At 42.7% G+C, this 14,162-nt stretch overlaps 1 protein-coding gene across 17 annotated transcripts in view; it reads right to left on the reverse strand.

Moving 5' to 3' along the window:
- LTBP1 (latent transforming growth factor beta binding protein 1) overlaps positions 1-14,162 on the reverse strand; it is a 432,121-nt gene that overhangs the window by 250,285 nt on the left and 167,674 nt on the right. For 6 of the 17 annotated variants that reach the window (XM_067007826.1, XM_067007825.1, XM_067007829.1 and 3 more), the window contains one exon: positions 8,821-8,988. The exons of 1 other annotated variant lie outside the window; for it this stretch is intronic. In XM_067007826.1, coding sequence (XP_066863927.1) covers positions 8,821-8,988 — 168 coding nt within the window. 10 more of the 17 variants (XM_067007836.1, XM_067007835.1, XM_067007833.1 and 7 more) reach the window with 7 other exon arrangements.

A 14,162-nucleotide genomic window follows, 5' to 3' on the forward strand; every position in this document is an offset into this window, starting at 1 on the left:
ACGACGGCCAAGTGAACAGCACAAAGCAAGATCAAATGTTATAATCTTACATCTCTGGGGATGCCCCATCTATCCAAGATGATTACTTTTCCTCCTGACCGTAGCTTTTGGTTCCAAAGCTTGCTACGTTGTTTAAATGCTCTCACCCTTGCCAGCAGGCTTGGCAACATGCAAGAGCTTCCTGGGTAAGCAAACGAACCCCTCAAGGAGGTGGCACATGATCCGAGGCAGAGGTGGGTACAGTGCTAGTAGGTTGTCTCTGCCACGTGATGATGGTAACTGACAATACTTTGTGGGTAGTCTAACCCGCCCAGAGCAAGCCTAAATGTAAGTAAAGAGCCTTCTGTGCACTAGTGGAGTTGGTACTAGTAGAGTGCCAACATGAAGGAGTACTAGAAACATCCTGCCGTGTCTTTCTTGATGCTACTGTGCTATAGGGATCAGTAAACAAAGGAACCACCGTCTCTGTGTGACACAGGTAGCACACCCTATCCAAGAAAGGGAAGTACTCTCCCCCAGTTCACAGGAGGTAGGGTTTGCTAATTAAGAGCAGGATCTGTTATTTTCAGAAGTAGAGAAAGATCTTCAAGGCAATCCAAGGAACCCACATACACCACCAGCCTGCTCCTTCTCGTGAGCCTCAGAACAGTTCTACAGCAAGGTCAAGGCATTACCAGATTCATTTTACCAGCATGCAATCAAAGAGGTTCAATCACCAGCCCAGGGGCTTGCGACCAGTCCGTAATACACCTGAGCTAAACCACCGAGTGTCAATTGGCATGGTAATGACTAGAGGCAAAATAGGAAGAAAAAAAAAAAATAGCACAGACAGAAGTGTTTGAAATGGAACTTGAAGTTGTTCCTTAAAAGACTGTCAGTTGGGCTTCCCTGGTGGCACAGTGGTTGAGAGTCCGCCTGCCGATGCAGGGGACACGGGTTCGTGCCCCGATCCGGGAAGATCCCACATGCCGCGGAGCAGCTGGGCCCGTGAGCCATGGCCGCTGAGCCTGCGCGTCCGGAGCCTGTGCTCCGCAACGGGAGAGGCCACAGCAGTGAGAGGCCCGCGTGCCGCAAAAAAAAAAAAAAAAAAAAGACTGTCAGTATTTAGATAGATGCAGGATGGGGAGCAGGAATTCCGTGTAGTGGGAAACTGTACTAAAGGTATGGAAATCTAACTGCACTTTGCCCTGAGTAGAAAGAACACTGCAGTCAGTGTTAAAAATGTAAAATCCAAACTCCAAGCACAGTGTTACAAAGGTGCCCTTTTTCACGCATCTTGCAGATACTGGAATGTGTTCTTTCCCGTGACCCCAAGCCCTGTAAAGGCTTCTCAGATGATTATTCTGCTCCCGCGATTTCCGTTGCCCAAGAAGTCATGAAGAAGCCGTGCTGGGTAGGTGTGTACATGCCACCCTCACATGGGCACCTGCAGAGACCATGTACTCTGTCAACCAGAATGAGTTAAGCATCTCCCAAGTGAGGCACTACACCAGCGCCGGGGATACCAACGTGAAGCAGACAGGGCCCTGTCCCCAGTCTGGAGCTCAGTGGAAGAAACAGGCATGGCAACAAGTAAGGAAACTGACGCTCTGTCGCCTGAGTGGTGCTTGGCTGACTCTTGCAAAAGCAGTGGGTGATGCCCAGGCAGATTGGGTGGAGGCGCACCACCCCAGGCAGAGGCATCAGTGTGAACAGAGGCACAGAAGGCTTGGAGCACTGGGGGACCTTGGCACCCCTAGAGGCTCAGTTTGGCAGAAGCAGAGAGAAAGGGGCACAGCCAGGGAGCCAGACGGCAGCTGATCCTGGAGGGGCCCCGCGTGCTATGCTAAGCAGTCTGGAGTTTTCCAAAGATCATTCCACATGCTCAGGCTGACAGACTAGGAAAGAACACATGCTTTGTGACATTGTGTTGCAGACTCCAAGGAATTTTGAAAGGTCATTTATCCTAGGCTAGCCTACCAAGACTCCTTTAAGAAGTCCCATCCACCCCCATGATACAGGCCAGACATAGCTTAGAAACAGCAATCGATCACACATGACTTTCTCACAGAGCCAGCAGACTGCTGAACCCTCTTTTACCTAAGGTTGTTTTTTTTTTAAACTGTTCTGACTACAGACGTACTTTCTATACTACCTACTCTGATGCCTCTCACTTTCCCGGCTTCAAGAATCTTCATCTTCAATCAAATAGCACCCCATTTTCTCCCAATTTTGTCTTTTAGGGTCAACCTATTGCTCTTCCTTGGTCCGACCAACCCCTGGAACTACCTTTCCATGAAGCTCCCTACCACTCACTACCCTCGCCCAACACACACACACACACACACACACACACACACACACACACACACACACACACACACGCGCGCGCGTGCGCGCGCACGCGCCCTCATAAACAGAACGGATTTTATTTCCCTTACTTAAAATCTCCAGCCAAAAATCATGTCATCTGTCTTATACAAAATAATGCTGAAGAAAGAAGTGACACAGCTTTTTTGGTAATTTGTTTCTACATCTAAGACCCTATCCCTTTTTTATTATAAATAACCAAGATTCCTTCTGCAATAATTCCAGGACCATTTTTCCACCCAGGGGCACAAGACTTGCTTGGGTCTATCCTCTGTACATGAGGCTCTTTATCTAAAGATATTATTAAATATGATTCCCTGATACCAAACACATCACTCAAACCTAACCCCAAATGACATTTGGAAGAGTATGAATAAATGCTTCTCACACCAGCCTTTGGAGAGGCTCTACGGTTTAAATAAAATAACAAACACAGTCACAGAGATCGATTATGAAGTGTGTGATGTTCCCTCCAAGAGCTCATCACTCACTTCATTTAAATCTCTGCTTACATAGCATCTAACCAGAGAGCCCTTCCTAACATGCCTGAAATAGTGATTCATACCTCCCACAGACACTCCCCATGATCTCCCCCTCTCAGCTTTTTATTTCTTCATGACATCTGTCACTACCTGACATTATATCATATATAATGTTTCTGACAGTATATTTTTGATAGTATACATTTGACAGTAACGTACACTCTTTAGTAGTTTTTAAAAATGTTGGTCAAATACATGTGATGTAAAATTTACCATCTTAGCCATTTCTAGGTGTACAGTTCAGTAGTGTTAAGTATTATATATTCATATACTCTCTCGAATGTTACCTTCAAAACTGAAATTCAGTACTCATGAAATAATTCCTTATTTCCCCCCTTCCACCAACACCAGCAACTACCATTCTCTTTCTCTAAGAATCTGACTATTCTAGATATTTCATAAGTGGAATCACAGTATTTGTCTTCTCGTGACTGGCTCATTTCACTCAACATAATGTCCTAAAGGTTCATATATTATTGATATATAGCCACATGTTTTTAATATAGCAGGAGAGCAAGGAATTTGCCTGTTTTATTCATAGCTATATATTCCTAAAGCTTAAACCAATCCCTGGCACATAGTAGGTGCTCAGTAAGTATATGTTAGATGAATAACATTCCCAATACCTGCCTTTTAAGGGTGCTTCACAACTTAAATAAAGGCAGTGCCCTACATTATGACATTCACTCAGTATTAGAAGATAATTTTATGAGGCTGAAGTTGCACAAGTTCGTAAGCACTCTAACTTGCCCAAATGAAAGGCAACCATTTCTTTAGTATTGTATTGGCTAATCTTTAAAAAACATAAAACCTGTACAATGCGTTGAGGGAAAATATATGCACCAGTTCAAAGAGTGACATGTTGCCTTTCATTGGTTTCTGCGCTGGATAAACACCAAGGGATCCAAACAATGATAAGAAGGTGAAGGACTCAGTGTCTGAACTAAGCCGCTCCCCAAAAAGTCTCAATGCTTCTCCCGACTGAGCAGTGATGTTGGTTTATTTAATGCCTCATTGAGAGTGAATTTTTTTCCATCCTTATGAGGAGAACCTGCATAATGAGTGTAGCATCAAGGACGCTTCCATTCCACCCCAAAACACTGTAGTATTGAGTTGGCTTTCTGACATACATGGGGAGATTCCCAGTGTAGGGCAGCAACGGAACCTCACAACAGCGGAAAGCAGCTAGAGGTTGTCATCATTACTATGGGCTGTTCAGAGCTTATTTAGACTATTAGATCACTAGTTTCCTCCCTAAAAAACTGAGAAACCTTCCCTCTCTCTTTTTCAGAATGCAATGTCCCCTTTTCAGAGAACTTCTTTAGTAAGTTCTGAAAGAGTAAAAGCCAAATTCCTAAGCTTGAAATTCAAGGTGCTCCACAGCCGTGCCCCAGTCTACTTTCCCAGACTTGCCAACCAGGATTACCGACTTTCACCAGTAAATGCAACTCCTCTCAATTTCCGCAAACCACCTGTGCCTGCATGTCTCCATGCCTCATTCAAATGGGTAAATTCTTCCTTCCCTTATCAACTTTACCTCTCCCTTCCCATCCATCTTTATTTTGGAACGTATCATCGTGTCAAGTTGCACTGCCTCCATCAGTCTGCCGTCAGACAACCTACTCCTACTATGAGCCAACATGTTTAGCAGCTGGGGAGAGCACAAAGAACTGAACAGAAAAGTCACATGCCACCCCTTCTCTCTCAAAGTATTCTTCCTCAGCTAGAAGTGGTATCTCCTCTTCTGAGGTCCTGCTATGAGCTTTCTACCTTAAATGAGGGTTATTTACATACACTCCTCATCTCCTCCTCAAAGCATAAGCTCTTCAAGGGCAGCTTTATGATTTTCTTGTCCTGGAAAATCTAGCACAATGTTGTCTACATAATCACTTAACACATGGTCATAGGAGGCAACTCAGGAAGAGAAGAGGTTTTTAGACCCTGGAATAAGAAATCCTGACTTAAAGTCACCTTTGATCAAACCACTAAAGCCTTGGTACTCACATCTATAAAATATGGATTCTACCACTTACCTCTCTCAGGGGAAGCAAGCACCAAATGAAATAACATGGGATCATAGTTTTTAAATTCTCAAATACTTTTTATCAGTATTCAATTGGTGCTAATGGACACGAGTCCCTCATAACTCCTCAGAGGAAGCAGCATCACATAAACCAAATGTGTCAGCTTGGCAATTGTGATTGCCTTTCAATCTCTCTCTCTCTCCAGGTAAGATATGCCAAGCAACAGTATTATTTTATTTGAAATATTCTACTTGTGGCAACAGAGAATTCCTATGTTCTTCTTATTAGAGAAACTTATAACTCTATAAGCAACAACTTAAAAGTCGCAGGAGGTCATCCTCATTATACCCCCATGAAATGCAAAGAAGCCATTAAAACTGAGGATAGGTTTCCATTTTGTAAAAAGGCAAAGGCAGGAAAGTGCAAGGAGGCAAAGGTCAGAATGCCCCAACAAAAGTCTGCTTTACAGAAAATTCCCCTTAATGTAAATATTCTGTTATAGCATGTCAGTATCACATTCACAAAAATGAGTTTATCTTAGAATCTCAGAGTACTTCCCTTGGACATCATCTTCATTCAGGCCTCACTTATAGAGTCACATTAAGTAGAAGTTAAGGTTATTTCTCCCACTGAATTCCCAGGAAAAGAGAGTACATGCTTAATTGTCACAAGAAATGTACCTGCCTCTCACATCTGACCAGCCCAGACTCACAGTCACCATAGAACAGAAAGAAAAAACAGGAGCAGCACAAAAAAGGGAGGAAGGAACCTATGTCACCCCTGTGCCTAATAAACCCACCACCTACCTATTATCACCTGCACTGTGTGGATGAGTGACCTGAACCTGGAAAGGACAGTGAGCCAGGTAAGCATGACCAATGGACACGAAGAAGCCAGCATTCGAACCCAGGGCTGTTTGACTCCCAATTGCTAATTCTCTGTTATATCATCCGGCCTTCCCAGAAAACCAAACTCCCTCAGGTTCGTCCTTTACTTGTCCCTCCTACACATCACAGTCAGACCCCAGAGAGTTAAAGAGGACACAAGGAGATCTGGGCTCTAGTCCCAGCCAACTGAATTGCTGTGTAATGAAGGGAGACTCACTTAAGCCAGTGTAGTACCTCAGTTTCCTTGTCCAAAAAAATGGTGACAATAATATCCATTCTACCTCTTTCAAAATAACTGGACATCACCATGGAAACGTTAAAAATTATTTCTGCTCTTCTGATCATCAGAATGGATTATTTAATTAAGGTGCCTTAACTATGAAATCTATACGGTTTTCCCTGTATTATTTTGACTCCTTGGGGCAGGGGTCGGCAAACGCTGGCACTAGAGTCAAATTCAGCCCACTGACTTCACTGACTTTTTGTAATGCAGCCACACCCTTCCCGTACCTACCATCTCTGGCTGTTGTCATGATATCACACCGGGTTGAGTGCTTGTGACGTACACTGTATGGGCTGCAAAGTCTAAAATATTTACTATCTGGCCCCTTAAAGTTTGCGAGTCCCCACCTTTTAGTAGCCTTAAATATCAGAGGCCAAAGAGTAGCTGACAAGTTACAATACATTTTGAATTGTCCCCAAACTACTGTTTTCCATGTAACACATCTTATTTGTCAAAAGATTTAACATATTGTAAATACAGAAAGTGAGAAAAAAATCAATTAGAAAACTACTTCCTGTAAGTAATAAAATTATATTAAACCAGTAAATCCCAGAAGATACCTTACATGCCTAAAATTGAATTTTGAAATTCTCTGTATTTCTAGAGAATCATAATCTCTAAATTCTACAAAATTACCATCTTCAGTAAAAGATGGTAATTTTTAAATGGTCTTTTTAGATGGTCTTTTTAAAACTTGTCTGTCAGATTACCCTATATTTGAATTGAAGTACAGAAGAGAAATAGCTCAGGATATAAATGAAACAATTCCCATGATTTCCAATGTGAAACTATTCATTACTATGCCCTCTCCCTTTTACTATTATTTTTTAAAAATTTAACTACTTTGCCAATCCTTTTGTGGCAGAGTTTTAGTGCCAGTTTTGAGATTTTTTGGTAAATAGTTGTGTTCCGTTTTGTATTCTGAATAGGCTGTGTGTATCCTGTTCCTAAACATCTGCTTTAACGCCAGAGAGGAAAGTGTGCAGCATGTTTTAACAAGTAGACTTCCCCTGCTTCTCAAAGCCTTCCAATATTTAGTTTCGAAGTGAATACACTGTAAGCCAAAAAATTACCACCCACCCAATTACTCTGTCATTCCTACTGTAAAGGTTTATGAAAAATGCCAAAAGGATGAGGAGCAGACATTATCGATGATGATGGAGGAAGAAAAGCAATGAGAGTAAGGAAGGCACTCAAGGAAAGTAAAAATGGGAATAAGCCATTTAGACCGTAATAACCTAATTGGGAATTGCTTCTTCTCTTGTCTATAGCCCTGTAAAAAAGCTGAAAAACAATTTTGCTTATTACTGATAGAAAGTCCTAGGATTTTAGAGATGGACTGAATTTTAGACATCACTAAATATAAGCCATTTATTTTATGGATGAGAAACACTACGGTCCAGAAATACTAACTGTCACACCCTGTGGATTAGCTAGTTACTGGCAGGACCAGGACCAGAACCTAGTTTCCTGATGGTCAGTTTAACACACTTCCCATTAGACTCAGCTCTCTGTCCTGCTAAAGCATAATGTGCCATTTGGCACCTAAGAGTTAAATTCTTTTAAAAAAATATGCCTGAAGTACCCCTATCATAGCCAGGAAATTAACAACACCCCTTTAAATAGTATCTATGGGCACATGTTTTTTCCAAGTATAGCCTATCAAGAACAGTGCTTTGACCTCAAAAGAAACCAGAGTCACAGTAAAACAGTAGGATAATCAAAGAGCTAATAAGGACTTCAAACTGCCTCCTTGTATTTTGTCTTGATGGAAATCAGTTTGAAAGAGACACCCTCCACCACCCCCTAGACACATGCTCTCAAGACTAAACAGCAATATTCCATAAAAAGACCAGATCTAGCCAGTGTTATTATCTGTCTGACATTTGGGTTATTCTTGTGAGTAACTCATAAAGTATCATGGGTGTCTGAGATTATTTGAGTACACATGGCAAACCATAATTGGTCAAAAAATAATAAAAGACGTTTTTCCGTGACAAAAATACCATATTGCATGACAACATGGCAGTGTCCGCAATACTTTCTCCATTTACAAAGTAGGAAAAAAGAAACAAGAATTTAAAAGTAAAAAGCCTTTTTGCAGTAACTACCATAGTTCATATTTCAATTATGAAAGATTAAAAGGCTTTAAGTGCTGACAGTAATCCACTAGCATATCTTCCCCCAAATCCATGTCATATATCAACTTATAATTTAGCCTTTTGATACACAGCAGAAACGTGGCAAAAGATGCAAGTCTGTATCCCTTTCTACAACTGAAATACAGATTTTTGACAACTTTTAGAAACTTTTTAGAACCTGGCTATTTATGACATAAACGTTTAACTTTAATCACTACCATGCAATTTTTATAACGTGAGTCAAATCTAACATAAATTCTACTTATCACTGAGCAGATAATTTGAAATTGATCAATGCAAGCTGTACATTAGGGTCTTAATTTAAAGCCTCTTCCCTTCTGCCCTACCGATAGCTCCCCATCACCACAAGGCTGAACACATGATAAACAATTAGGGGCAATACTCTCCTTGTCACCTCTCTCAGAAACCAAATACCAAGTTAAAAATCATTCCGAAAGTAATTTAAAGGATCTCGTGAAAGCAGCATATGCGAACTCAGACAGAAACCCATTCAAGCAGAGAGCAGCGTGAATGAAGGGGGTGTCTAAATGCTACAATCTCAAACTCTAGTCGGTAAGGACAGTTAGAACTCACCCACTCGGAAGTTCGTGGCTGTCAGGGTGTCGGCAGCGTGACCGTTCTCACTAATAAGAGTGGTGGTGTTCCCCTTCTCACAGCTGTTCTGACAGCTGCCCTTGGTGCAGGTCACTTTACAGATGCTCGGAGTAAAGACCACCTTGATGCGGCCAGTGTGGTTACTCACTAGGAGTGGAGGCAGGGAGAAAAAGAACAACAAACACATCAGCTTAGTATCCATGAACTTGCCTTGGAAGGTTTAAAAAAAAAAAAAAAAAGGAAAAAGAGAAAGGAAAGGAGGGAGAGGGGGAAAGAGAGAGCCCACAACCCGACAGGTTAAGGAAAGAGGGAAGCCTTTAGTGTTCGCTGCTCTGTATCCAGTGGTGTCTCTGAAACAGGAGTAGGAAGCTTAGCAAACAGAACTCTGGGATGCACTCCAAAACCACATTTGAAGTCGAGTCACTGGAGTGGGATTACTAACCACAATGCTGCACTTTATTCACGGGTAGACAAAGAGCAGTACGGAGGGCACGACAGATGAAAGAGCCAGCCCTGACAGGCAGATGTAATGCACAGAGGTTGGCCGTGCACCTAGTGGTGAATAAACTCTTGTGTCCTCGACTTGCATACTTTCCCTGTTCCTCCACTTATTAAGTCACTATTTGCAGCCCGACCCCTGGAAATGTTTTAGGCATGCAGCATGTCTGAAAACATCTGTCTCAAATCTCCTGGCACTCCCAGCTGAAGTGATCAAATCCTGTGACGCAGCTGCAGGAGCCCAGTGCTTTTTCACAACTCCGGGCACTCCTTCTCCATATAAATTTATGCAACCTATATTTTATTTTACTGTGAACAGGGTCCATCTAAGAAAAGGAGGCCAAGTCCCTGGGCTAAAGGACTGCCTCGGTTAAAATGCCACCCTGGAGCTCTCACTGCGGCTCCTCACAAGCCACCTAAAGGAGGTATTTCTTTCATTCATACAGCCCTCTTTTAAAAACCAGATGCTGTCACCTGTTACGCAGCGGAGGCAGCACAATATCACATAATGGACACTCATCTTCAAGTCAGATTCTGGGTGGAAATTCTGGCTCAGCCACGTTATGACTCGACCTGTCATTTCATCTTTTCTCCAAAACATGAGAGAATGAGAAATGATGTTTTCCAGCCAGTTTTAACTTTCAATGTTTATTAGGGGTCAGCAAGCAATGGCCCTAGGATCAAATCTGGCCCACTGCCTGCTTTTGTAAATAAAGTTTTATTGGAACACAGCCACTCGTGCATTTACATACTGTCTACGGCTGCTTTTGTGCAGTAACAACAGAGTTGCACAGAGAAGGGATGGCCTCATCCAGGACTGCCACTTGCAGCCAGGCCCCAATATAAACTCAGGCAAAGCACAATACAGAAACCCTGTTTTGACATCCACATTTGTGAAATGCCCCCAGCCAGGTCCTTCCGCTTCCCAGGAGCCTAGGCAGAAAGCAAAAATGGTAGCAGCAACTCAAGAAAGCGGAAGAGACATGATTCATCTTTGAAGCTTTAAGCCTGATTGGAAGCAGTGCCCTTCCTGTGGTCACTGTGTTACTGCAGCGGGCAAAGGAAAGCCTACCTTTGGGTCAGCCTATCTTCTACCATCCCCTGCCCAACAGAAGAGATTCTCCCTCTTTATATTGCTTTGGTTTGACCAGCATTGTGTTTTCAGAAAATCATCCAAGAAGCCTCTAAAGGCCCACAACAAAATAAAATGTGGTCAAATCTGAGCTTGGAAACAAAAATCTTAACCAAAGGAGCCATTAGAATTTCAAGGTTGGAATGGGACATCAAAGGTTTTCTGACAACTTTTATTTGTACATCTCTAGTAACAGGGAGCTCATTACCCGCTAAGATGGCACATTCTAGGTATGGGCAGTCCCTAACAAGGGCTATTCTTTTTTTTTTTTTTAAAGAAGATGTTGGGGGTAGGAGTTTATTAATTTATTTATGTATTTTTGCTGTTTCAGGTCTTCGTTTCTGTGCGAGGGCTTTCTCTAGTTGTGGCAAGCGGGGGCCAATCTTCATCACGGTGCGTGGGCCTCGCACTATCGCGGCCTCTCTTGTAGCGGAGCACAGGCTCCAGACGCACAGGCTCAGTAGTTGTGGCTCACAGGCCTAGTTGCTCCGCAGCATGTGGGATCCTCTCAGACCAGGGCTCGAACCCGTGTCCCCTGCATTATCAGGCAGATTCTCAACCACTGCGCCACCAGGGAAACCCACAAGTGCTATTCTTAAGCTGAAGTTATGTCCTCACAGTCAGCTGCACCCATTAATCCTAATTCACCTCCCCACAGTCTCACAATCTACTGCCTCTTCCACCTGACAGCCCTTCAACTCCTCACAGACATTACTACAGAAGCCAAGAAAGCTGAAGTTACAAGGGATCCGAAGAGATGCACTTGGGTTGGCCCTCTCACTTAAAAGAAAAGGATTCTTCTGGAGCAGAAATACCCTCCGTTCTTTTCAAACGGTTTTCCAAGACTGTTTCTCATTCACCCGTGGTTCTAATGCAGGAGATCAAGACACACAGTCTGGGGTGGGAAGATATCCTAGTGGCCAACCAGGTCTTCCAGCCCCTTGCAAGATGGCATCCAGAAACGTTTTCGACAAACAGCCAAATAGTAAATATTTTAGAGCTGTAGGCCTAAAGGACTCTGTTGCAACTATTCAACTCTGCTGCGGTAGCAGGAAAGCAGACTGTCAACAACAGTATGCCAATGAATGAGTGTGCCTATGTCCCAATAAAACTTTATTTAAAGACACACAGTTTTCAAACCAGTGCTTTAAATGTTTTCAGGACAATTAAAATTTCTCTAGGACTATACCTCATAAATTTTTAAAACTACGATGGAATGCTGATTCTGCAACAGAAAAAACTCACCTAGTTTGGTTTTTTTTTTTTTTTACAGTAGAAGAAAAAAAAAAAATCAGCTTACTCTAAGTCGTCAGACCAAGCTTACAAATATCTTGAGAATACTGTGTATGTGTAAGTGTGTGAAGTCCAAGATAAAAAAGAGACAACATCGTCCCACTTCAAAAGAATATAAACTTCTATTTTTTTTTCTGGCCCTTGGAACAATAATGAAGTTGGAAATGGTGTGCCAACTATTTTGTCTTCTCTGGTATTAACTCTCAGTACCAGCAGCTGCTATGCAGATGCTCATACCATCACCTAAATTATGCTCACTTCAGCGAACTGAGACATCCAAAGAAAGCAAGCCCTTAATCATTATGCCCATGTTACCTCCCAGCTATAGGAGTCACTTTATAGGCACTTGAGATTCTCTGGGCTTATTGTTTTTAAAAAACGTAGTATATGTTTCTTTGCCAAAAAAAAAATTCCTTTTGGCCTGGAATCATCTGTATTTTCAAGAGGCAGAGACAGTTTCATATGACTTAATTTTGATTTTTATACTGTTCACATCTTCTTGGAAGCAGAAAATACATTTTATTTCAAATTTCCCCCCTCGTGCTTTATAAGCACTCTGCTATAAAGTAATCTAATTCTAAAAGAGACCCTTCTATTCTCAGATGATCCTCTTGTGTCTACAGGAAGCGTTTATAATACTTCTCCATTATTATTAGTTAGGTTTTCCACAATCTCAAAATCAGCCTTGAAAAACTTAACTGTTTGACACTAGATTGTCATCCATAGCTCTGAGACGATCTCTGTAAACATTAAATGCATTAGATAATATTCTGTCCTGTGTTCACTCCTTTAAAATCATTTCCACTACCTAAAATCATTTCCACATTATCTAGGGTACTGTGTAAAGAGTTTAAGTTTTAAAGTACACAAAAGTAACATACAGTGCTCTGAGTTTCAAATTCCTCAGTGTGACAAGCTGAAGACAATACTAATCATCTCTCAAGAGTTCAGTGGGACTTCAGTGACAGTGGCCTTTCCTACACAGGCCATTTGCTGTTTAAGAGGCATCTTCCTCAAATGCCTTGAATAAATTAATACCTAAGGACCCTTAGTGCCTACTGTAAAGTAGGTAACCCAATAAATGTGGAACAAAGTGACTCAAAGGATGACTGTACAACCCCACAGAGATCAGGGCCCACAGGATGCTGGAGGTCATTCTGGTCCAACAGCCTTGCTTCACCAGTGATGAGAGTGAAGCCCACGGGTCAAATCAGTGGAAGAAGATCATCCCTAGCTGCACCCATTGGCTGATTAAGAATTACAAATCTGAGGGCTTCCCTGGTGGCGCAGTGGTTGGGAGTCCGCCTGCTGATGCAGGGGACACGGGTTCGTGCCCCGGTCCGGGAAGATGCCACGTGCCGCAGAGCGGCCGGGCCCGTGAGACATGGCCACTGAGCCTGTGCTCCGCAGCGGGAGAGGCCGCAACGGTGAGAGGCCCGAGTACCTCAAAAAAAAAAAAAAAAAAAGAATTACAAATCTGAGAAGCCAAAGTCAGACGAGTCAGGAGTTAACAGGGCAACTGTTGGCACAGTTTTCTTGCTTGGTCCCTCTGACAAAACCATGTGAGTTACCCTGTAGGTAAATCAGCCCCAGAAATGTTAACCAGGCACTTTCAAACTTTGGGTGTTAGAGTCCTTGGCTAGAAACAGATTGCCTGGAGCCACACAGCACCTCCACTGGGCCTCCTAGTCAGTCAGTCAAGACACTCAAAAGTCAACATCCCGTCTGCAGCTTCTGCCAGACCCTGTGTGCATTCATACCTCCAAGAAGAGGTGCTGGCACGTGGATTAAAACAAACCACAGACGTTCAGACTGAATGGCAAATGGGATGGAAGTGGAGCCGATACCCTCCCCAATATAAAAATCTTTCATTTCTGCTTCCCAATCATTAACGACAGAGCAAAATTCAAAAATGTGAACACTGTTCTTGACAAATGGACTTCAGTCTAGCTTCCATCTTTCAGTCATTTAACTAGGATGTGACCAAAAGCAAAGGCAGCTAAAGAAATAAACATAACAAGTTCAAGACTCACACCAGAGGTCATCAACAAAGAGTCTCGCCTCTGCATTCAACCAGAATGCTGCGACAGCACATGAGCATTCATCCAACTTCAACAAGGGGGGGCCAGCCAGCACCGGCAGCATCCTCTGCGAAGGAGAAGCATCCTGCCCTGTTGACTGGGTGGAACGTCGGAGCCGATTCAATACCCAGGTCACGTGGGAGAAAAACTGAGCTAACAGCTCATTCTCCCATTTTGCAATCCATTGCCTGCCAGGAGGCCAAGAATTCTTTGAAGGACAAATCATAAACGTATTAAATAATGCTTAGAATAACAAGACTTGATCGTTCAGCTCTCCAGGCTTGCTTAACTCCTCCAGGACTCTTAAAATAATGCCC

The sequence above is a fragment of the Kogia breviceps genome, chromosome 11 (assembly GCF_026419965.1).
Source record: "Kogia breviceps isolate mKogBre1 chromosome 11, mKogBre1 haplotype 1, whole genome shotgun sequence".
In the NCBI taxonomy this organism is placed as follows: domain Eukaryota; kingdom Metazoa; phylum Chordata; class Mammalia; order Artiodactyla; family Physeteridae; genus Kogia; species Kogia breviceps.